The sequence below is a fragment of the Lacerta agilis genome, chromosome 11 (assembly GCF_009819535.1).
Source record: "Lacerta agilis isolate rLacAgi1 chromosome 11, rLacAgi1.pri, whole genome shotgun sequence".
Classification (NCBI taxonomy): Eukaryota; Metazoa; Chordata; class Lepidosauria; order Squamata; family Lacertidae; genus Lacerta; species Lacerta agilis.
Window position 1 is genome coordinate 36408936 of NC_046322.1, and position 25228 is coordinate 36434163.

The window sequence follows — 25228 nt, forward strand, 5'->3', positions numbered from 1 at the left end:
TGCCAAATTCCTACTTGCTACGCAGTTGTCACGCAGAGGTACCCTGTCAGAAATTTTACCCAATAGGAACAGTATGCGCGGTAACTCTTACGCCCTGTTTGATTCAGTGAAACTTGGCACGGTTAAAGATGGGAGGGGGAAAGCCCTAGAAACCGCAAATGCATACTCAAAATAATTTAACTCGCCCCCACCCCGATCTCTTAAAACAGACATACCGGTAGGCCTACTACTTGCGCTCACAACCAAGGCTGGGAAATGGTAGCTAGGATGTCTTTACTGCGTGTTTATGGTTAGCAACCCGATCCTAAGCGTGTTTACTCGGAGCTAACGTCTACTTGGCTCAGTGGGATTTATGTTTGGGTTTAGGATCGCAGCCGGATCCGATTCTAATCCGGTTATGGGTGGGGTGTGCGTGCAAATCAATGCTTGGCCATATAGGAAACAACGATGGCATATATGAAACACACGCAACTACAGCAACAAATACTAAAAAGGGCTGTGAAACGGCGCGTCGACCTCTCCTGGATGTGGCGCCGAGGGCCTCGGAGCAAGACGCCTAGCCAGGCAAGCTACGAGCTTCCTCCCCACCGCCTGCTCTTGCAGCCGAGGCGGCAGGCGCTGCTCCGTCTGAAGCAGCCCAGCCCTGGCAGGGGGAGGGATTGCACAAGCCCCGGAGCGGAAAATGGTCGGCCGGGGTTAGTGCGAGAGGCGAAGCTAGCCAGGGACGCCGCCGTGCCGAGAAGAAGGGGAAGCGCAGCAGCGCGGAGAACCTATTTTTTTCTTTCTTTCTTTTTTGGCCTTCGTCGTCATCCGGGCTGTTGTTTTCCCTGCTGTCGACCGATATTATTGCATGCATGCAGCGGATTTGAGCACCGGCCGCCGCAGCCGCCCGGGCAACATGCAGCTGTCTCCCTGCGGGGCGGAGGAAGCGGAGTGAGGAGGAGCCGCAGCGGCGGGTTTCTGCTTTCTTCTTCTTCATTTGTGTGTGTGTGTTTCTCCTCCTCCCGCCACCCCGCCTTGTTTGGGCTTTTTGCTCGCGGGAAAATGGAGCCTTTCCCCAGTAACGGTGAGTACGACAGCTCCTTCCTCCCGTCCCCTCTCTCTCTCTGTCTGGCCTTTCGGCTCGCCAGCTGTAACCAGACTCCTCCTCGCCCCTCATGCTGTTGCTGCTGAGGAGAGCTCCCGGGGTGGCAGAAAGCACCCGGCCCCGAGGCGGCGCGCCCCGATGGCTCTGCCGGGAAAGGGAGACATGCTGCATCCGCGCAAGGCCGCGAGCAGCCTGAAGGTCAGGGGGTCGCCTCTCCAAAAAGGAGCCATGCACGCACGCGCCCACCCTCCGCCTCGCCTCCCCCGCAACTCGAAGCTCTGAGCTAAGCGAATTCCGACGACCCCCCGAGGCTCCTAGAAAGGAAAGTTTGGCGGGAGGAAGCCGCCTCGTGGCCTGAAGCGAGGCGCTTCTGAGGCGCACTAGCGCCTCTGGATTGGAAAAGTAGAGCGCCCAGCTAGGCGACCCTTCCAAGGGAGGAAGAGCTTTCAGTGGGGCTGGAGTGGCCTGCCAGTGTGGACAAAAGCCCTTCTTTGGAAGGGTACCTGCGAGGAGCCACAACCTTGGCCTTGGGGCAACAACCCCATCTTGAATGAGGCAAAGCTCCTCAACCTGTTGTTACTTGCTCTCTTTGTTTATTGACTTTTCCATTTCCAAAGCTCCTTCGAACTATGCGCTGGTTTGCTCAAATGTCCCCGCTGTGTCGGTTTTGTTTTCAACCCAGAGGCTCAATGCTAGGATGGAAGATGGGGACAAACTTTAGACATGCTGTTGTTCAGTAGACCAACAAACTTGACTTTAGTGGGGCTTGCTGTGGGGAGGGGACACCTAGCGAACCACTTCAGTTTCTGGGACAAGAAGCATTGCCTTCTCTACCCATGAACTCTAAATAATTGTCCATTATTTTTGTTTAATAAACTTGCATATCTCCTTTTTAAAAAGTTGCTGCTGTTTAGAGAAAATCCACAAACCACACCTCGCCTAAACAAAAGGAGAACCAAGACTTGAGTTCTTAGTGTAAGGATTGTTAGCAGTATTCTGGGGGGAAATTTATTTTTTAAAAAGCTAAAACCTTTGAAGCCATTCAGTGTAACTGCAATTAATTCTTTATTTTACTCTCATACTATTTACATGATTGCAGCAATGAGTCTTGTGGCTCCCTTCAAGACTTAATAAACATGGTATGAGGTTTCATAGACTAGAGTTTATTTCAGGAGATGAATGAAGTGTTGCCCTGTGTTACATGTATATATATGCATATAGTTGAGGTGGGGGATTGTAAACTGAAGTCAGAAGATAATAATTGTGGTGTTACTTAGGAGGACAACATTTCATGCATCTAATGAAGTGAAATGTAATCCATGAAATCTTATGGCATGGTACATTTGTTTGCCTGTAAGGTGTCATAAGATTCTCTCCTGTTTTTACCAACTGTTTTGTTTCTCACGTATAAGATTTCATTCCCTGCCAGAATTTAGCTGTAAAATGCAATGGGTGTTCTCAGATCTCCAAAGTACATGACAGTTTAGAGTGGCAAACATTATCTAGCACCATCAAATTGATGATGTCAGGGAAACTAGTTAGGCAGAATGCAGGAGTGACAATTCACAGGTGTGAAATTTTCTTAAAGCTGTTTAGAAATAGATAGAATGTTAAAATTATGGAAGAATCTCTGGGATCTTTCCCTGCATTTAAAAAAAAGCTTTTTTATGAAGCAGTAGCACCAAAAACAAAAAACAGAATCAATATTGGAACCTGGGAGGGAATAGGGGCCTTGTGTGTGGCTTTAGTCTGTAAAATTTTGTACTGCTTAAATTGAATTCCTGCACGTTGCGCGAAACGCTCACAAGAGTTTATCACAAGAAATAAAGATACATGGGACAACATGTTACCATAAAGGCATGATTCCAAATTCGGATTTGCCAGCATAACCAGAGGCAGATGTTGCAAATATGATTCCCTCCGGTTAGATTAAACTCCCATTAATCCTGACCTTTGGCTATGCTGACTGGGACTGATGGGAGTTGTAGTCCAACAACAGCTGGAGGGCACAGCTTACTTTCTCTGATTTAGGGACAGGAGCATTTGAAGTGATGAAGTAACAGATGTGGGAAGGACTAATGATACATCCCACCGACCAACCCCCCCTCCCCTTAAGTGACTCCAAGGCTGTATGTTTCCCACTAACTGGGTAAGGCTTTTGGTTTTAAAAACCTGCTGTGGCAGGGAGTGAGAGAGTGGAACTTGCTTAAAGGGGCTGGGGGCCATTTGCAGAGGAGAGAGATGGATGGGTTAAAAGTAAACCCCTTTTCCTGCCTAACAAATGGTTTCCTGCCTTTGATTAGTGTTTTGAGAAAGTATAGTGAGTAGTTATTATTATTTATTACATTTCTATAGCACCCTTCATCTGAGGATCACAGGGCAGTTTACAGTATAAAAACAGAGATAGATACCAGTAGATAGATAGATATAGATAGAACGAATAATACTCCTTTGCTTTGGTATAGTAATGTCCATAGTTTCCTGTACATAAGAATGTTCCTCAAGCATTGTTCTACATGTCAAGGTTTCATTTATGGAGCATGTTATTGCATTTTAAACCACTGGCACGTGCAGCAGGTCCTTTTCCTGATACTGGAGATAATGTAGTAAGACTGTACAAATGTCCTCCAAATGTCCTAAAATTTTCCTTAAATGGTATAGATTAGGAAGAAATGGGCTACTGGGCCAATGCCATTTTGGTTCAATTCACATGGTCTCTTATCCTGAGATATTTTGTATTGTCTCTTATTAACCCCCTCTGTTGGATGGCTCCTCCTTCTTTCTTCTTCATTTTGTTGCATTTATATATAGCTTTTCTCACGAGGCACCCAAGGCAGTTTACAATTTTAAATGACTAAAACACAGGGTCCCAATTCTATGATTTTATAAAATGATATAATATGTGTTTGGTAGAGGGAAGGAGACAGGCTCTGATGTTGCCTGTGCCTGCCTGCACCCTCATCTTTCTTCCTCCTAACAGTGCAGGTGGTATCTTTTGGCCCTGTAGGCCTTGTGAATCTTGATTGTGTTTTAAAGAATTCATATGTTATAGCAAGTGTCATTCAAGTAGCAGAGTACAGTATTTGTTGTTCAGTCGTTCAGTTGTGTCCGACTCTTCGTGACCCCATGGACCAGAGCATGCCAGGCACCCCTATCCTCCACTGCCTCCCGCAGTTTGGCCAAACTCATGCCAGTCGATAACATTGCCCTCCATCTTTCCCAACATCAGGGTCTTTTCCAGGGAGTCTTCTCTTCTCACGAGCTGGCCAAAGTATTGGAACCTCAACTTCAGGATCTGCCCTTCCTGCTTGCTTGACTTCCAAAAATCACAGCGTCAGCAAGCTGATAGGTTCTGCCTCTCATCTGGCCTTACAGAAAGGCAGCATTTTGAGGAACCCTCATAAGAATATTAAGGGGGCGGGAGCAGGGGAAGCATGACTTTTTTTTTGCAAAGATGAGGACTAGACAATGTGAAAATGAACGTAAGATTTTAGCTGCAATTCATTCATTTTCAGCTTTGTGTTCTTGTTATAAAAAAGTGTGCCTAGGCATTCCATTGTTGTGCCCATAACCTAGGTTTAAGGTGCCATTTAGCTCCTCACTTTCATATCTCTGTTTCTAACACTGCTTATGTAGTTGTCATATCAGATTTAGGGATGTGTTTATACTTAGCCTTTCCCCCTTCCAGGCAAGCTGATTAAGCTTTAATGAGTACATTGAAAGGATGTGATAAGAGCATGCAACTAATTTTAATTACTAATTTATTTAAAGATGCTTTGGAAGAAAGAATTAGAAATAAACTAGGATTGGTAAAGGATTGAATGAGAATGAGCATAGCATTTTGGCAATTTCCCACTGCATTAATAGTTTTGATTGCTATTGACACTTTCTGATGGAATATTAAGGTCAGCCAGGTTAAGAATGCAGAAGACCATAATCCAAATCTCATTTGTTAAGACCCTTATCTGCTCTGCTGGCATTTGAATGCTACCCTGTTTTGGCTTACCTGGCCGGATGTGTATTAGTATTAGCACCACAATATTGAAGAGAGGCTATAATCATATGATAACTCAACACTGGAATAAAATACCCCCCCCCAACACACACAGATTCAATTATTACATTACAGTCAAATACTGACAGAGAGATGGATTGCATACAGGAAAACAACAGGTAATTCTCCAAGGGCAAAGGGGACTCTAGTCTGCTTTTATAGAAACACATGAATAACAAGGTGAATTAATTTAAACATTTGATTTAAGTTGCCAAGGGGGCGAAAGACCAATTAAAGTTTAATGTTGTAAATACACAGTCATATGATGGGAATTGATCACATAGGTCCAACCATGGAAGTGTTAGTCTGCTGCATGTGTCTGTTGATTCTTTGGAAAGACCCATGTGATTGGCCTCCATCATGTTAAAAATGGCTGCCAGACTGCTAGTGCAATCCTTAAAGGCACCACCGATAGAATATATTGTGGAGAACAAGCAGTTTGTCCTTCAGGACCATTTTTGTGTGTGTGCCTCTTAAAAGCTTTGTTTTGGGTTTTTTTTGACAAGCGTGCAGAAAAGTTGGAGTGTGCATGTTCCCTTTGGACTCTTATAAAGTCCAGTTTATAAAGAGAGTTGGATTCCAAATTGATTTCTAAGATTTCCTGAGCGCAGAGGAAACATAAAGAGAGGAGGGTTTGTTTGTTTTTTGACAAGTTCAGCCTTTGCTGTGTCCCATTTGTTTCAATGAGATACGGCTTTTGACTTTGCCTTCTTGCTAGGTTTTTAGGTTGAATTCCTAAGGATTGCGCTGCTCAATGTATCTCAATTTTGTTCTTTAGAATTTAGTCAAGTGTTTCTGAAATTCTTGCTGTTTACATGCTACTTATATTTGGGAGTTCATAACCCATTTCTCCCCTCCCTCACCAAGGAGGAACAAGTTCATTGAAATAATATGGCTTCTCCTGTCTTCCGTATATTCCTACAATACCTCACAATTCCATCATTAACTATATGTTCGTGGAGTTGTTTCCTAGAGAGAGCAATGAGCAGTGTAAGTAATTTTAAGTTAAGGATTGAAAGAGCTATGCTTTCATTTTAGAGGAAAAGAGTTGAGTAGGATTTGTACTCATTTGTTCCTTTCACTGGTTAAAATGTTGAAATATTGAAAACTATTTTTAAAGCATATTAGACTAAAGAGGTGGAAAACATGGCCTATCCAGATGTCAGCTGTGGGTAGTTCTCTAGGTAAACGAAAATGGTACAACAATACAGGATGCAACTAACTTCTTACATCTGCTCCCAGTTTTCAGGAATCATGAATATGTGGGTGAGTCACTTGCATGTAATTAAATATACAGCTTTAACACCAGCTTACAGAGTAGCAGTGAACTTGTTAACTTTAAATATGAAAGATGTGGTTTTTTAAATTCAAATATGACATGTGTGTAACTTTTACTTTCTGGCACATCAGAGTTGGAGTTTTGATGTTGCAGACGGTCTCTATTGACCCCCCCCCCCAAGTTCATGTTCATAAGTTAATATATTAAAAGTTTTACTTAAACTGGTGCAAGGTAATCTGCTGGGTATTTCAGCAGAACAAGTTGTTCAGCATACCTTTCTCTGCAAAGGAATTGAACCGAAATAGCCTGGAGGGTTTTGTTGCAAATCTTTATAAATAAGCTCAGGTGAGAAACGCTTAAAGCAGATGTTAAGTTTCAGAAGCTGCTGTTACAGCAGTTATATGTGGGCATTTCACAGTTCTCCAGTTTTTTATCATTTACAGAATCTTGTAGCAACAAAGGATCTAGCAAAACCCGATCAGATTCCCTGTTCGCATGCAGCGCAGGTCAATATTAACTAAAGTATAGGAATTTGGACACCATTAATGTATAGCCTTTTTGCTTCAGCTAGATGCATGGTCTACCCCATTTCTCCCTTCTTCTAATGCACATAGATGAGAGATGGTATGGTGAGCATTTGCTACTCAGTGTCCTACTGTTTTGAATATTGATTTAAATGCCTACTATCTTTTAAATGGGTCTTAATATTCTACCAGTCATTGCCAATGTGTTGGGGGAAAGAAGTGCTATGAAAAGATCTGTGATACAGCAATACATAATACATACATAATAGCAGCAATTGTACTGTACTCTCTAAGGTAGCCTTCACCAAACTAGTGTACTCCATTTGCATAATAATGAAAACAGTGCTAGTTATACTTGGCAAGTTATTGGCATAATGTAGCTTGCTAATGTTTTCTTCCTTTTTTAATGAGTTTGCTTTGAAGGGTAGGGTGGGAGAGAATTTTATTATTGGCCTCAAATGGTCCATATTGAAGCTTTGCTTTAAAAAAAAGTCAGGTGAGGTTTTATATGACATAGTTCTTACAAAGTTGTGTGCCGCCTCCTTTGCCTTTGAGCATAGAAATAACAGGTTTCCTTCTGAGGCAAATGGCAGCCTTAAGGAGGCGATAGTCTAGACCAGTACTGCAGTGCCATCCCTTCTAGAAAGATGAATAAATGTGAACCATAGTGGGATAGTCTTTAACCAAATGCATATGAGGATGAGGATGAGGATGATTTAGTTGTGGTACGTGTTACATTCTGGTAAAAGTCACAGATAGAAGCCAGTGTTATGCTGGCTTTGTTGGTCTGACTTAGTAAAAATCCTTATGCATGAACTAACAGAAGCACTTGAATCCTCCTTGGAGGTTTTCAGTAAAAGATTGAGCAGGAATCTTGTCACAGATGCTCAGAGCACAGGATATTCTGTATTGCATGATTTCCATTTCATAGCTTGCTCTGAACTGCTGCTTGTCCAAATTTAAAACAGTATTACATTGATACTCTTTATAAAAGTTTAACTCTACTGCATTTCAATTAAGGCATTTCTAATACACAGTGTTTGGTGGTGAAAGTGTAGTGTAAAGCTGTTATATGTGGTACAAGTTTCATGCAAGACGTATTACTTTGTGGTGTTGGTAGTGCTGAAGTGTGTAAGAGCCCCTTGCCAAGTGGATAACCCCAATTTCCATACCATCATGGCACATTGTTGGCTGCGGCTAGCATAGAAATGGACTCATCCACTTGTTAAGCAACTTTTTCTCATTACCGGTAAATCTTATGTGTAAAGTTGTCCCTGTATGAACACATGTCCACTGTGTTCCTTCATGGGTACCATAATATGAGACACAACCATCCACATACATGCAAACTATGCTTGGAAAGCCCCAAAGCCACAACCACCCAACAATTCAAACAGCTGATATGCTTCTTTTGTGTTTCAGATCGAATTCCATTACCTAGGAATATGATTGAAAACAGCATGTTTGAAGAAGAACCTGACGTGGTTGACTTGGCTAAAGAGCCCTGCTTGCATCCCTTGGAGCCTGACGAAGTGGAGTATGAGCCAAGGAGTTCTCGGCTCCTTGTCCGTGGTCTTGGAGATCATGAAATGGATGAGGATGAAGAGGACTATGAATCGTCAGCCAAACTTCTGGGAATGTCTTTTATGAATAGAAGCACAGGCCTGCGTGGTAACACATTGGGCTACAGGCAGAGTTCAGACGGATCGTGTTCTGCACCATCTGTAAGGACCACAGTGATTTGTGCTGTTGTTCTTGTGATTGCTGTCTCCGTAATAATGGCAATCTACCTTCTTCCCAAATGTACCTTTACCAAAGAAGGCTGTCATAAGCAAAACCACACAATGGACGATATATATCCTTTGGCCACAAACGGAAAGCCCTTTCCATGGGCAAATTTTAGGCTACCAAGGGCTGTTGTGCCAGTACATTATGAGATTGTCTTGCAGCCAAACCTAACCACTATGAAGTTTTGGGGTTCAGTTCAGATAACTGTGAAAGTCCTCCAGGTGACTTGGCATATCATCCTTCACAGCTCAAAACTTAACATTACCAAGGTAACTCTTCATCAGGCTCAAGCCAGCCAAAGCAAGCTGAGCTTCGGGAATATCCACTGAATGATCAGATTGCAATTTTTGCCCCCGAGGCTCTCCTTGTAGGACAACAGTATAACATCAACATGGAGTATTTCTCTAATTTATCAGAAAGTTACTCTGGCTTTTACCGGATCGCTTATAACAATGACAACAGAAATTCAACAAAAAGGTAAAGTTGTGAAATGATATTTCTATCTCATTTGTAATACATTATGGGAGTTGAAGTACAGCAGTATCTGGAAGCTCACAGGATTCTCACTCATAATTTAAGGAACCTGCCACCTACTCCTTGAATTTTTTCAAGTGATCTACATGCAGTGTACTGCCCGAGACAAACTATAAACCTGGTTCAAATCTCTTCATTGCCATAAACCTAGTAGATAGATTTGGGCAAGCTATGTTCAGTTTTAGACCATGTGCAACATGGAGATGATAACATTGCTTTCCTTAACTGGATTGCTCTTAAGAATTACTGAGAGTGTATGCAAAGTGTTTTGAATATTCAAGGCACTCCATAAAATGTTAAGTATGTGTTGAGAAGTTCAAGCGTTCTGAACATGGAAAACTTCTTTTGTAATTTTTTGATGTTGCAGTTGTTGACTGTGCCTTTGGGTCTGGGAATTAAACCTGCTAAAGTGTTACTCAGGAGTAAAAAGGAAAGTGTTCATCCTCTCCACTAGTTTTTGTTCCTTTAGGTAGAATGCAGGCATATATGTAGAATGTAAACTATGTTTGGTTTTTGTTATCAAGCCTTGATCAAAACCAAATTCTAGAATTCAATCTAGAATTTTTGTTTCAAAGCCAGATCTTTGTGTAGCTTAATCTGTTAGGATACAGCAGATCTTTTGCAAGGTACATTAAGCTAGGCCTAGTATAAGGAACCTAAAAAGTGCAGTGGTAGACATCTCCTTAGAGCTTGTTTACAGGTGGCCTGAGAAACTATTTTTAAGATTCATATGCAATTATGAAGTAATAAATATACATCATAATAAATATGCAAATTCCAAGCAAGAGCTGCATTGCCTAATATTCATGTGATACTATACCATGTCATAGTAATAAATTTGGCCAAAAAAAAATTGGTACAATTTTTGACAGGGTAGCAGTATTGCCTTTCCTGAACAAATGCATAGGGCTATACAGTTTTCCTTTTAAGTATTTTTCTCAACAGCTAATGGCTATAATGATAATAGCAAATGGATTTTCTTTTGATTTTCATCAGGTGGCTTGCAGCAACCCAGTTTGAACCCTTGTCAGCGAGGTCAGCTTTTCCGTGCTTTGATGAACCAGCATTCAAAGCCACTTTCCAAGTCTCCGTCAAGAGAGATAACCAGCATTCTGCTTTGTCAAATATGCCAAAGGTAAAATCCTGCCATATTCTCGTTCGTGGGAGATGGATACCTATGCTGCTTTGCTCTACTGGTTATATAGCATGGGCAGGGGATCTCTAGCTGAAGATGGCCCTCAAGGTCTCTCTTCCCACCCTTGGAATTATCCTGAGATCACGCCCTACACTGCCTCTGCTCCTTAAGTGTTTTTGCCTGGCTGAATGTGACCTTGAACTGTGTTGATGCCTCTTACTCACCTGTATGGAGAGGAAGAGGTGTGGGTGTGTGAGAGAGAGAGAGAGAGAGAGAGAGAGAAACCGAGAAACCTCTGACTCTTGCATTGTAATGTAGCCTACTGTAGAAAGTTTAGAGTTGGAACGGCTGTACTGCCCGTGTTTTGTCTGTGGCCAACCTACCTACATTCTGCAGCCCCCAGAATGCTTTCTATCAGGGGATCTGTCTCACAAGCCGAAAAAGGCTTCCAGCCACTGGTATATAATATGCCTCAGAATACCAGTGGATCACAAGCTGGAGAACGCTTTTGTGTTTTCTGTGTGGTCTTCCCATAAGCATCTCGTTGCCCACTGTGGGAACAGAATGCCCGACTAGATGGGACTTTGCTCTGCTGCAACAAGTTCTTACATTCTTATAACCTGCTCATGGTTGTTGGCACAAAACAGCTATTTAGTTCATCGCATGACATGGCATTCTGTGCTTTACCTTTGCTTTCATAATGCAGAAAAATGTGAATATGTTGGCATTGTGTGGCTATAGGGAACTTGGAGACAAAAGAGCCATGCAAAAAGTTCTGTTTCCCACAAAGGCCAGTTGGATGCCTCTGAGAAGTCCACAAGCAGGTTATGAAGGCAATAGCCTTCTCCTGCTTGCTCCCAGAAATTGGTGTTGCATTTGGTAACCCCTGCACTTTCCATTGCAAGGTTAAATACAGTAAGGTCTGTGATTTTCCAACTGGGAAATGTGGTACTTGGTTCTCTGTGCCATTATGGTAGCTGTGTGTAGTTCTTTGGTTGCTATTTATGATGCTGGTTGCGGTGAAATGGAAAAGCACGGCAGCACCATTTTGCCCATGTTCTTTAAGATCCAGGAGACCTAGAAGGTGAAGAACCTGTGGCAGCAAGATGATGTTGGACTCCTAATTCCTATCAGCCCCAGACAGTACAGCAACATCTGGAGAGCTACAGGTTCTCCACCCCTGCTTGAGACAAATGGAGTTGGGGAGGAATTTCACTGGTATGGAATTGATGGAGCAGGGAACAGGACTCAGCCATAGCAATCAACAAGTCAGTTAAATCTCTGACAGGTGTTGGTGTTCTCTATATGCCCTATACCAAAGACATAAGTATTTTGTCTTCTGGTTCTGGCCAGACATTTAAAAAATGTGGTTTGAGAAGCAATCTGCAGATAGGATATCTCTGCAGTGTGTCTTTTAGGGAGGCCCAACTGATGAGATATGAATCCGGGATTCATTATATTTGTTTTAGTCTGTTAGATATGTCTGTGTTATCATGAGTTAGCCTCATTCTGTGTATGTGTGGTGATAGGGCTGCCACATCAAAATTGTAGGGGCAAAAGTGGGAGTTGAGCGCGTATGTGTTTTTCCTAATCCTTTGCTTATCTTTTTTGTAAGCAATTCACGGCCTGTTTACCACTGCTTCTTTATCCATTCCGCAGCTTCCGTGCAGTTTTTCTTAAAAAATAAGAGCAGCTTGCTGAGGCAGCAGAGGTCATACAAGGAGTGTAATGTCATGTAGCCATGAAGCCATTCAGGTTTGACTAAAGGGTATTATGAAACCGCATCAGAGTGAGCTCAGGAAGCGTTGCCTTGTGTCCGAATTGACTTTGTGGTGATATCACAGAGCTAAATTGATTGTGTGACATCACTACAGAGCCAAAACTGAGAGTATGTCCTAACACTCCAGGTGAACATTTCTCCCCTGTTTCAACTACTTTTCATGGAACCAACAGAAAAAAGGTGACTTACTTTGGGGGGGGGGGTTTCATAAAACATGTTGCCCACTATTTAGTTTCAGTCAGCATAATATTAATTGCAAACCATTGGGCAATGCAGGCCTAGGGAAATGTCGATATGCAACACTTAACATTTTGCATATTAATTCCAGTTCTAGCCTGTAATATTTTGCATCACTCTACTATGTCAACACAGGGTAGGCATCTTGAGCTTTACTCTTGCCCCAGGGCCTCTAGGTTTCTATTAAACACTTGCATTTTGTTTGTGTTTCCAGAAAGCAACCAAATCTCTGGCAGATGGATTGGTTCAAGATGAGTTCTATCCAAGTGTGAAAATGAGCACTTACCTAGTAGCTATCATCGTTGGAAACTTGGCAAATCGCACTAAGGAAACAAATGGCATTCAGGTATGTGTTCCTTTAGCTCTTGAGCATAAGCTTTTTCATTTTCAAAAAAATTCAGGAAGTGCCCTTGCTGTGAATTGAGGAAAGCTGTGTTCCCTCCCTCGTGTCAGCATACACTGTCTGAAATAGATTGTGGTTTACTGGCCTAGACCCACCAGAACCAACCTACTTGTTTCAAATTACTATGATGGAACCTCGAAGTTCAGCTAAACTAAATAAGCCACATAGGTGTATATTTGTGAACTGCCTCAGGTGGGGCAGTGGTATTACGAATAACTTTGCAGAAGGAAGGGCAGCTTCTCCTTGGGTTGTTTTTCCTGGGTGTGGCCACAAACCCACTGCTGACCCAAATATGAAGTTTTGTGTGTTGTAGCGTAAACTCATATTTAGCTCTGTAGGGTCTCAGTTGGTAGCAGCGCCTATGTGGTATAGGATAGTCGTGGAGCTGCCCTCCTGACACCTGCTTCACTGCAGTTTATCTGGGCAGGGGGGGCAGCATGGTCAGGGCTGCGCAGGTACCCTGGTGGCAGTCTTTGCTTGGTCCACGCATGCAGTGCAGGCCTCTCTACTGCTTGCCTTGCCTTGCCTATCCAGGTAAGCTATTGTGATGTGTTAGGAAGGCAGCTCTGCCTTACCACGGAGGCTGCTACTGCCAATTGTGAAGGCAGCTTTTGATATCCCTCGTATTCTCTTTTTAAAATCTCTGGAATAATAACCACTTCTGGTGGTAGTTAGTGGTGGCTCATGGGGGTGGTAATAGAAGCACATGCACCCCCCTGGGTCATTGAGAAGACGATGGGGATGAGGTCAGGGGACCTCTAGGAGGGCAGTATCCATGCAGGGGTGTGCACACCTGTGGGGCAGCCACAACCAAATCAAAGGTTCCCTAAGGACACACAGCCACATCGCTGTCCCAGTAAACCCAGCACAACTGCTGGGAGGATGCCACTGCCTCCCCCCTGCCCCTCTGACCATGAGCCACCAGTGTTGCTGGTGGAGTTACTCAGAAAGTAGCATAAAGCTAAAACATGAACAAGGTTGTATTTACACAATAGAAGCTGTTCAGAACTTTGGAACTCTTTGGAAATGTCACGATGTTGTTTGCATTCTGTTTTACTGCCTTGTTTAACAAGTAAGCGGTAAGGTGGTAGTCAGCCATAAAATGCAGAAGTATTTGAGCTGCCTTGCTGTTTTAGTAAAACTGTGTTCAAAGGAGAAGTTTTCTCACTTAAAAACTATCAATGAAGCATATGCGTCTCATGGGATTTTCTGTTTCATATTTTCTCTCCCCACCCCCACCCCTTTGCTTTCTTCCACTGTGATAGGTATCTGTCTATTCTGTGCCACAAAAGTTGAACCATACTGAATATGCCTTAGACACAGCAGTGAAGCTCCTTAAGTTTTATCAGAAGTATTTTAATGTAACATACCCGCTTCAAAAATTAGGTGAGATGCTTTATATTCTTGTGAGTTTGCATCTGTTGTTCATATATTCTTATGAGTTTGTTTGTAACCTGGTTTTTAATAGTATAAAGGTAGAGGAGAATTAATCACTGTAACATGGGAAATAGTTTAATTACATAACAAAATTAAGTGGAGTCTTACTACGTTGTTCAAGAAGGTGCATATGTGTCCTATGCTCATTGAGATTTGTGGGACTCATTAAATGTATAAACAAAACGAGCATAGGTTGCAAGCGCCACAATGTTGAGCTTGGAACATGTACATGTTCCATTAGCTTAAAGTTTAGTGTGTTTGACTGGGTTTTTTTTTAATTAAACTTGGTAAGTTTTTTTTTCATTTTAGTACTGACTTATTTAAAAACTGGTGCCTTGCTCTTCATCTAGACTTGGTAGCTCTTCCTGACTTTGAAGCTGGAGCAATGGAAAACTGGGGTTTGATCACTTTTCGAGAGATAACACTCCTTCACGATGACACGACATCTTCAGCCATGGATAAGAAGAGAGTAACAAGAGTGATTGCTCATGAGCTGGCACACCAGGTATGAAGGATCTGGGCCCATTTCTTCCCGTACTGCAGGATTTTCTCTTTTTTTAAAAAAAAATCATTGCACTTCTGATTCATGCTGCTTATAATAAAGCTTGCCTTTCCTCATTTCCTGCTAAGATAATTAGGCTGCATCTTTTGCACCACTAATAGGAAGTACCGGTAGTTTCTCTCTCCCCTCCCCCTGCCTCAAATGAAAATTACTGTGTCTGTGCACTCGTGATGGAGCAGTGCTTTTGAGACAGCCTAGAGTGATTATATTTTCTCACGCTGCTAATTTGTGCAGACAGCATATAAGGAAGACTGAGAGCAACTGCAAGCTAGATTAAAAAAAACCCCCACAAAAAACTAATTTGACTACACGCTGTAACTCTTTGTACTAGGAGCAATGGAAAAGCATGATGGGATATGAACTGCTGTGTGCATAATCTGAAATTGCCAAGGTGGTTGGGGTGGATAAAAATCAATGATTTTTTTTTTAAAAAAATTTAAAATGGATTTTTTAAAATTTAAATCGGATTTTTAAAATAAAATGCTTTTGGGGAAAATTCTTTCTAAAGATAGTTTTCTATTTAAGTTACATTATAGTCCAAAGGCTATTCATCAGGAAAAAGGATTTGTTTTAAGTTTTTCATGTGTGCTAAAACTCCGTCTAAGTTTTTTTTGTTTAACCTTTTAACCACATCAGTTAACAAACATGCATACATAGGTTATTGTTATTGTTTTAGTTAAATAAATTGTTTAAATTGTTAAGGAAATGATTATTTTCTCCTTCCAATAAAGTACAGCAGAAATGTCCAAATATAAACAGCTAACTTATTAAACCTCACAATAATTTCATAATTATCTGTCTATGTATTTCTAATAGTATAACCACATCAGTAATTTTTGATATAACTATAAAAATACTCTGAAAATTTATTATTCCAAAAATGTAACCTTCGTCTTGTTGAATATTAAGATTATACCAGCAAAAATGATCTTTCTGTAAAAAATGATTTAAATCAAGTCTTACTGACTAGTGATTTAAATCGTGATTTAAATCAATTTGATTTAAATCGAATCCACCCCGGGGCAGGGATGCAGTTTAAATTAAAACAATTAAATGAGCAATTTTAAAAATATGTATATACAATATTTATTTACATTCAGATTTGTGTTTTGGGTTAACTGGGTTGTTAGGCCAATTTGCAACAGCATGCCCCAATGAATGCTTCTGAAATGTTTGTTTCACATTCATGCACGATAAGCTGCCAGTATAAACATCTATGCAGCTGCAATGTGGTTTTCCTGAGTTGAGAAAATGCATGTAGCCCCACATGTCAAGGCAGTGCAGGCTGTTTTATTCTGTTTCCTGTTGATGAAGATGATTGATGAAGACGGTTTGTTTCCCAATAAAAAACCTCCTATCTATTTTGCATAGCTCCTTGAACACTCTTTAAAATCTTTATTCTTATACATAATCCGTGGATTCATCTTAGGGCATGTTATCTAATAAAGGGAATGTGTATTTCCTTTGCATTCTTAGTGGTTTGGCAATCTGGTAACTATGGAATGGTGGAACGACCTGTGGCTGAATGAAGGATTTGCCACTTTTATGGAAAACTTTGCCTTGAAGGAAGTCTTCCCAGAATTATATACGGTAAGTGCAGTGAATGGGTGTGTACAGAGTTTTTTTATCTCAGACTTCGTAGTTATATTTTTTTTAGGAGTTCTATTGTTCAAAGAGAAAAAAAAATCCTTGCTTTTGAAGCACTTGTAGTAAATTCTAGCCATGGTGGAGTTTAACATATATATGGAGTTTAACACACACACAGTTTGTTGGTTAGCTGAGTTGGTAGAGCATGACACTCTTAATCTCAGGGTTGAGGGTTCAATCCCTATAGTAGGCAAAGGATTCCTGCATTGCAGGGGGTTGGACTAGATGACCCTCGTGGTCCCTTCCAACGTTATGATTATTTTTAAAGCGTATTTACAGTACGCTCCTTTTTAGGGCCTAACCCATCAAAGGCAACTTCCATAATACACACCTGGAGTATGAGAGTGTGAGCACAAGTGTGTGACTGGTTGAGAAGAGAGTGTTGTATGTCTGCATCTGGTGCTTGTATGGTGGTGACGATAAGAGAGGAATAGAGGGCATGCATTTTGGTTTTCCCCAGCTCATTTTTGCTTGTGTTCCATTGGTACATGCACCCCTGAAGTGTTGGTTAAGTTTGAATCGGGGCCTTGGGGTAAAATAGTTTCCTGACCCCAGTTTTTACAGGCATATAAACAAGTCAAGAATCGCTTGCAGAAAACTGCATACATTGGTGCCCTGAAGAAATAAAATTTCACCACTTGGTGGTGCCAGATTGCTTTAAAGAATGCACATTTTCTTTGAGGGCAACGGAAAACTTACCAACTTGATTTGCACTATTGACTATCTTCGCCTTGCCCTTTTCTGCTCTCATCGTCTTTTGAAATGAATGGTCACCTGGGGTTGAACCTGGACATTGTGTCTGGGCCTCTGCATCTGAAGTGTTTGCCATGGACGGTGCATTGAGGAACAGGCCCTAAGAGTTTATGTAGAAATCTGAATGTAGAATGAATTATAATAGACAGCCCTATGGCTTTTCATAGCTTACCTGTTTCATAAAAATATACGGTAGTCCGTATCTTATTGCTGAATTACACAATCTAAAATCCTAATGGCTATAGTCCTCATACTGCTAATCTAGCTCTTTATTGCTAACACCTTGTTCAATATTGTTCTGGCTTAGTATTTCGATCTTATGCATCATATGCTGGAAAGCAAGTTTCAGCACATGGAAATAAATCCCACTGTTCAGGGGAGCTTGCTTCCTGGTCATTACATTTAGAACTGCATTGTTGGTGTGACTTGGGAGCGGGTGCTGTTGCATTCAGGTCCTGCTTGCAGTTTTCCATGGGTATCAGGTTGTCCACTGTGAGAACAGACTGCTGAACTAGATGGACTGTTGGACAGGCCAGTTGTAAATCTTCAAAGTCACACCAGTATCTAGAAGGGATTGTGTACAAGGTAGCTATTTCTCCAGATCTCCAGTTCTGATAACAGTACTTACAGACTGGTCAAATTCCTCATGTTAGTATCTACTTGAGTTCACTAAACGTTTTCCTGTTCTTTAGGATTACTCTTTTCCAATCTGCAATTCAAGACAATGGAGAAAGATTCCATGAATTCATCTCATCCCATCTCCCTCGCCGTCCAGTCGTCGGAGGAGATGAGCAAATGTTTGATGCCGTCTCCTATATCAAGGTAACTTCAAAAGTATTGGCAAATGTGCTTTCAATAAAAGTAAATGTGCTTGAAAAGTTCGCACAAATATGTTTCAAATCACATTTCCGACGTGGGCAGCAGCAGGTCAGGCCCTGAAGGGAGGGGGAAGTGTTTGCAGGGTGAGAGGACGATATAATGGAAACCTTTCACACCAACATGAGCAATTTTAATCAGAAATTTTAGCTCAACAAGAATTGGTTAGAAACGTTCCCTTTCCTCAGTGGAGGGGGGGGGAACGGAATGTTGTTTCTCACATGCGTTTGCACTGAAATATCAATCCATTGTTCTGAGCATTTTAAGACACGACTAGAAGATCAGATGCACTTCATAGACTTGCTGTCCTTACACTCTGCATCCATTTTCAGAATGTGACGCAGGGGTAGCCTTAAATGCTTTGACTTCCACGTCCCATAAGCCCCAGGCAGGATGGGCATGGTCGGATAATGAAGTTGTGCTCCGATATGTCTGGAGGGCCGGAAGCTCCCCATCCCTGGGATAGTTCTCCACCTTCGTCAGAGTTCAAAACTAACCAGTTAGTTTGAAAACAACATTTGAAGTTTCTTTGAGCTATCCATGGTTACTCTTTGTTAACCAGGGTGCCTTACCATATTGTCTTACATTGAACGTAACGAAAGACTTTATAATCTGAACGAAAAGGAGAGGCATTGCATGCTCTTTTTGTAGTTCATGAAAATCTTTAAAAAAAATATTTAAAAAGCCAAGAAGAGAGGGAGGGAGGCCACAAATCTCTGTGCGCCCCCCCCCCATTTCTTTAACTGTGGTTAAAAGGATGACATCTACACTAAGCCATCATTTATAAATATTTAGATTGAATTTTGCTAGTTCCTGTTTTCAGTTATTTCTCATAATTATCCACTATAAAACTCTTTGTTTCTAAACTTCTGTTTTCCCTTTTCGTAAACACTGTTTTGATTCAAAGAAGGAGCTCTTTGCTTAGGTTTAATGCAGTTTTGACAAAATCAGGCGTGTATTCTTTCAAGACTAGATGCAACACTTTTCTTCACAAGGGGCTTTTGCAAATAAAAGGCTATTCATACACACCCTTGAATATTTGTAAACATATAAAAGGGAATTGGTATCTGTATAGACAATGACTTCAGTAGATATACATAATGGTTTAAATTCACATAATAAATGTGTAGAAAGCAGATGTATGTGAACTGATCCTTTTTCATCTGCTATTTCCAATCAGTCCCAATCATTTGTGGCCAGATCACATCTTGTTCACATTTGAGGAATAGCTGAGACCAGCTTTTACCCTCCCATCTGTAAGCATGGCCAGAGGTGAAGTTTCGTTCACATCTCGAGCTGTTGATATGGAAGGGAGGGGAATTATAATATTGGGGGCACATTATCCTTTTTGAGCCTTTATCTTTATATTCAGCCATCTCCAGCTGCTTGTGATCTTGAGGCCCTGCAGACATCTGGAAGAGGGAGGGGAGGAACACATACAAAAGCTTGGTGGAAACTAATTATATAACTCCCTGTGGCAGCCGCTTCTGTAGCCATTTCTGTATTCCTGGCTTTAACCACATGGAGTTTCTTAATACCACTGCAACTCCATTCCTGATGGTCGATTACTTAGCTCTCCCTTCCTACAGTTTCCACAAACTAGTATTCAGAAGCTTATCCAACTGTGGAGGCAGTGCATATCCATCATGGCTGGTAGCTACTGATGTTTTCTCCATGAATTCATTCTAATTTTCTTTTAAAGCCATCTATATAGTGGCCCAAGTACCTTTTCCTCAGCAAGGGGGGTGGGGGGGTGGGTATGCTGTGTTGCAAACGGAAACTGAAAACACGGCCATTGCATTTCAAATGGTATGTGGTCTATTTTTCTCTCACAGGGAGCTTCTCTCTTGTCAATGTTGAAAAACTATCTCCACAGCGATGTCTTCCAAGCTAGTATTCAGTTATATCTGCATGATCACAGCTATGGGTCCACCCAAAGTGATGACTTGTGGGATAGCATGAATCAGGTAAATCTCTTAGACTAGGGGAGGGGAAGTGAACAAAGGTTTATTGACGTTACTTAAGGTTGGCCACCACTGAACTGTTCTGCAAAGTGTGCCATGATGGACTTTACTTTGAGCTCATCCACATGTCTGCTTGTCCTGGCTTTCCCCCCGGGAAAACCTGCTGAATCGGAACAGGTGTCCATCGGTTTCCCCCCCCCCCCGGGTGAATTGACATTCTGATTCAGCGGTTAACAGCAGGTTTTGCCTGGAAAAGTGATGGGGCAAATGGGGGGTGGGGACTCTGCTCTGATCTATGCTTAGGAAGCTTAGATCAAGTGGAAAACTTCTCAGAACTCTGCATTCTATGCATAGGACAAGCCCTGTCCCTATCAGTGCCACAGTAATGAACATGAAACCATAGCAGGATGGCAAATAGCATGTTTATTAATATATATCATTTAGTAACCCTGCAATTTCAGAGTCAATCTTTTCTAAACATGGGTTCTCTTGTACCTTAACGTGCCAAAAGCAAGAATGTGAACACAACAGTAGAAAAACTATTTCTTTGCCTGCATACATGAATTGTTTTTAATTCGATTGTAATTGTTAGCCTCTCTGAAAACCCTTGTTTATTGTTGAAGAGTGTTGTTTAAATTTATTTAAATAAACTGTGTACATAACACGGTCAAATATTATTCCCATTTTGCAGATAGGAAGCTGAGCAAGTTGCTGAGCCCAGAGGCTCCGTATAAGTCTGGCAGACCATTCTTACTAGATATAGGTGACTGTTCCCCTGATTAACTTGCAAGGGGAGAAAAGAGGGACCCAATCTGTGGTCTCAGAATTTACTCTCGAACTCTGGATCTAAGCCAATCATTTAATGTGGCTTGGCAGGATTTTCTTTTCCTCACTTGTCCCATTCTCTGCCCGCCCCCGCTCCAAAAATCAGTAAATAATAACAGTAAACATTCTGTGGCATTTAAAATGTGTCTGTGGGAGGGGGCTTATTATGTGTTTGTATTTTTATGTTGTGAATCGCTCTGTGGTCTTTGGATAAAGGGTGGTATGAAAACTTAATAAAGGGCAGTGTATGGAAATTTAATAAATGCTCAGTGGATGTTCAGCCATTCAGGAATGTGCTTGTGAGCACAGCTTGAAAGCAGAGGTGTAAACAGAGCATTAAAACGGCTGCGAAGTTGTGTTTGCTTGCTCTCTTGTTGGCTTCCCCAAGTCTATAGGTAGCCTGCCCAGCTTCTTGCTCCCTCTCTCTTGCGAAAATGATTGCCAGCTTGTTTTAGTTTTCCCCTAAAGACAGTAGATTAGAAGAAGTAAGTAGTAATGCTCTGATTTCGGGCAACAACCAAGAAGCAGCCTGGGCCTTCAAACAACTTCCCCCTTTAGTCCTGCTCCCTTTTCCCCATGAAGAGGTAGCTTAGGCCTTCCTAAGGTGGGCCTCTCTCTAGAAAATTGAGCCACATCCCAAATATAATTTTCTGAAATTAAAATTTCAACTCTTAAATGGGAAGTTTACTGTGTTCTGACCCAAGATCCATGGTCTTTTCTGTTATCTCTCAGAAGGACAAAGAAAGCCCTCCTAAAGGTGACCTGCAGTTAGTGACAGGTAGGTAGCCGTGTTGGTCTGCCATAGTCAAAACAAAATTTAAAAAATTCCTTCCAGTAGCACCTTACGAGACCAACTAATTTTGTCTGAAGAAGTGTGCATGCACACGAAAGCTCATACCAATAACAAACTAGTTGGTCTCTAAGGTGCTACTGGAAGGAATTTTTGTTTGTTTGTTTCGACTGCAGTTTAGTGCTGTGACTTTTCCTCAGTTTCTTGCTTTTCTCAAACGCTTCCACTGCATATCTGAAGCAGTGTGGAATAGGAAGGTAGAGTTCAGTTTCTGAACTACAGTGGTACCTCTGGTTGTGAACGGGATCCGTTCCGGAGCCCCGTTCGCAACATGAGCAGCGTGCAACCTGAAGTGCCACATCTGCGAATGTGAGCAGCGCAATTTGGCGCTTCTGCGCATGCGCAAAGCGTGATTTCATGCTTCTGCGCATGTGCGACGCGCCAAACCCGGAAGTAACCCATTTCGGTACTTCCGGGTTCAGCGCATTCGTAACCCATGCCAAATGCAACCCGCAGCGAACGCAACCAGAGGTATGACTGTCCTGCTTTAAAAAAAATAAAAATGGATCTTGTATTATCAAACTATCACTGATAAACTTGGCAGTTACAATTCTGTTTAACGGCTTAAAACCCTGGTTTCACCAGGGTCCTTGTTTAGGGAATTGATTAGGCAGCTATTGACAGTATCCCATAATACATTCTTCCTCAAAAGTTGATTTTTCCTGTGCTTTCCTAGGTGATAATGACACCCGTGTCAATATTAAAAAGATCATGAAGACCTGGACTCTCCAGAAGGATTTCCTTTGGTGACTGTCAAAAGAGAAGGCAAACTGATCCATCTGCAGCAGGAGCCGTTTGTGCACAATGTGGAATCAGAAAATCAGACCATACCTGCCAGGTTTATTTCTTTTTTTCCGTTACATTAAATTCTGGGTGATTTAACTCTGCAGATAGTGTTTTAGCTGATGCAGTGAGACTTGTGAATGCTTACTGCTGGAGGGAAATAAATCTACTGAGGTGTAGTGTAAATATCAAGCTGAGTGACATCTGCCCAGGGTGGGAGAGAACAGCTGGAAATGATGGGAGCATGTTGGAGGGGTCAGTTGGAGAAGAGTAACTCACTCACCTTCTAGTACACCTCAAATCTGTTTTGAAACACATGGATTAGAGGGGCAGTGACAAGATAGAGATGGAAGGTGGACCTGTAAATTGATAAAGAAGAAGACACTGTTGGACATAGAGGTGGGTTTATACCGTCCACATAGAGTGTCTAGGTTGCTGATGAATCTATTAGACATGACCTTCACTCTTTACTGTTCTTTTTACACATGGATTATATCAACATTTTGTGGCAGAAACCTAGTTCAAGGAAGTACATTTTTCGACTAGCCAAGGTTGTTGGCATTGCCGGGAAAGGCAAGTAGATTAAATGTGGGGGGGACGGGACATAAAAGTTTGTGCCATAAAATAAAGGTGGAGTATTAAGCTGGAGGCGTTTTGTACATTCCAAGTTGCACAAAAGTGCAAATGACTTGTATCCACCCCCCCATTTCTGGCGTAAAATGGAAAGTGGAATTGCTGAACTTTTCTGCAGAGAAATCCGTGAATTCCACCTCCTTTGTTATGCTGAGAAATGTCTTGCATTTAGAATGATGGCCCCAATCCTGTGAAGAACAGCTGAGGTTGCACATGCAGAGTCATTTTTAAAAGCTAAAACCCATGTACTGTATTAGCTCTTAGATGAAAAGAGGGGAGATGGCTACTGTGATTTTTCACATCTGTTTCTTTGCCTGAAACACAGAATGGCCCAAATATTGCATAGTTGGAGAATTTCTTAACACATCACTGCTGATTGTGGCATTTGAATGTCTTCATGGGGGGAAAAAACCCTTGTGTTATTTGAATGGCGCTTAAGACCAATTGCTACTTACAGATTTATGCAGAAAAGCAGAATGGGAGGAGAAAATTGATTAATTTTAAGGGTCTTACATACCGTGAATATAAGAGCTCCTTGTAGATCAGTGGTATTGTGTGTGCATTTGTACAAAACTGATTTGCTTCTACAAAAACAAATTGCGTGGTGAACCTGTAAAGCAGGCATAGGCAAACTTGGCCCTCCATATGTTTTGGGACTACAACTCCCATCATCCCTGACCACTGGTCCTGTTAGCTAGGAATGGTGGGAGTTGTAGTCCCAAAACATCTGAAGGGCCAAGTTTGCCTATGCCTGCTGTAAAGCACAAGATTTGTAGGCACAGGTTTGGTCTTGATCTTTATAACTGTACCCTCAATTAATTCTGTTAAGTTTAATAAGCAATGCTTCTGCACACAAACATAGGAAAACTATCAGTATCTGTTTTTTTCCCCTTTAAGCTACAGTGCATAAGCAATCTTTAACACTGTGTAAATATTTCCTCCTCTTCCAGTTATTTGTGGAGCATTCCTCTTTCTTATACCACCAGCAATGGCAGCTTACCCTTCAGTTCTTACAGTTATTTACTGCAGCAAAAGTCAGGTATGTACGTTTTTGAAGGCTTTTGTCCTCAAGGTGGTTAATTCAACCACTGCACAAATACATTCTTAATGTGGAATTGTTTTCCCCTGGAGAGTCTCCAGAGCCAAATGATGAGCATCTTTCAGAAGCATCATCGTTGATCTTTGATGGCTAGTGTTGGAACAAGGGTAGGGAGCTTTTTAGAGTTTAATTTATGTAAATTAAATTATCAATGTTCAGAGCTTATACAGGGTGAGTCCTTTAAAAGAGGCCCCATGGATACAGAGTACACATGTTCCATGGGGCCTCTTTTAAAAGACTCACACTGTAGTTAAGAAAGAAAGAAAGTGCATATGCCCTCATTATTTTGGGTCTGCAGTACAATTCATTTACATCATTTACATCATTTGTTTACAGTTGAAACACTTTTTTTGTATGGTTAGCAAAGTGGGGCATACCAAAATGATTATTTTCTTAGTTGTAACATGCTAAGCATTTTAGGATTTTGAACCTCTGAACTAGTACAATTTCTATAGCAACTAAATTCTGTAGCTTCTGACTGGTTATGTCACACCTTGTCTCTGTTAACTAAGAGTGCATGGAAGCCCTGCTTTCCGAACACCAAATGCTCCCCAGAAAATTGTTAGGCAAGCAAGCGTTTGCATGATGGGCTGAAATAATTTCCATTATTTTTTTCAAGAGAACATTTTAAATCCATGAAGGCAGATAAAGGAAAAATTGATTTGTCCATTCTCTCCTGCTCCCTGATTTGTCCAATCTTTCTTCCTCCCTCCATAGTTTCTGCCCAAAATGGCTCCCCTGGCTACCATCAAAACAAACTATTAAGGAAGTGGGCAAACTCTTACCTGTTTCGATATCTGAATCAGCAGTTTGTATAATCAGGTTTAGGTATAATTCTTTGTGTTCAGATAACAGAGATTTTGGATGATGAGTGTTCTGATAGCAGGACCTGTGTGCATTTCTGTCCCTCACAGAATAATTGTGGCCAATAAAATCTGCCCTAGATTTTTAATGGTAGTAATCTTTTTACGTTTGGAT

The 25228-nt window shown here is 41.6% G+C and overlaps 1 protein-coding gene across 1 annotated transcript in view; it reads left to right on the forward strand.

Moving 5' to 3' along the window:
• Nucleotides 1-769: 769 nt before the first annotated feature.
• Nucleotides 770-25228, forward strand: part of LNPEP (leucyl and cystinyl aminopeptidase) — a 35617-nt gene continuing 11158 nt past the window's right edge. The window contains 14 exon segments of the mRNA XM_033164850.1: nucleotides 770-1066; nucleotides 8367-9005; nucleotides 9008-9209; nucleotides 10263-10401; nucleotides 12633-12764; nucleotides 14087-14207; nucleotides 14609-14763; nucleotides 16297-16414; nucleotides 17913-18005; nucleotides 18008-18042; nucleotides 19932-20091; nucleotides 22412-22465; nucleotides 22468-22573; nucleotides 24102-24190. Of these exon segments, the coding sequence (XP_033020741.1) occupies nucleotides 1045-1066; nucleotides 8367-9005; nucleotides 9008-9209; nucleotides 10263-10401; nucleotides 12633-12764; nucleotides 14087-14207; nucleotides 14609-14763; nucleotides 16297-16414; nucleotides 17913-18005; nucleotides 18008-18042; nucleotides 19932-20091; nucleotides 22412-22465; nucleotides 22468-22573; nucleotides 24102-24190 (2065 nt within the window). The 5' untranslated portion in view covers nucleotides 770-1044.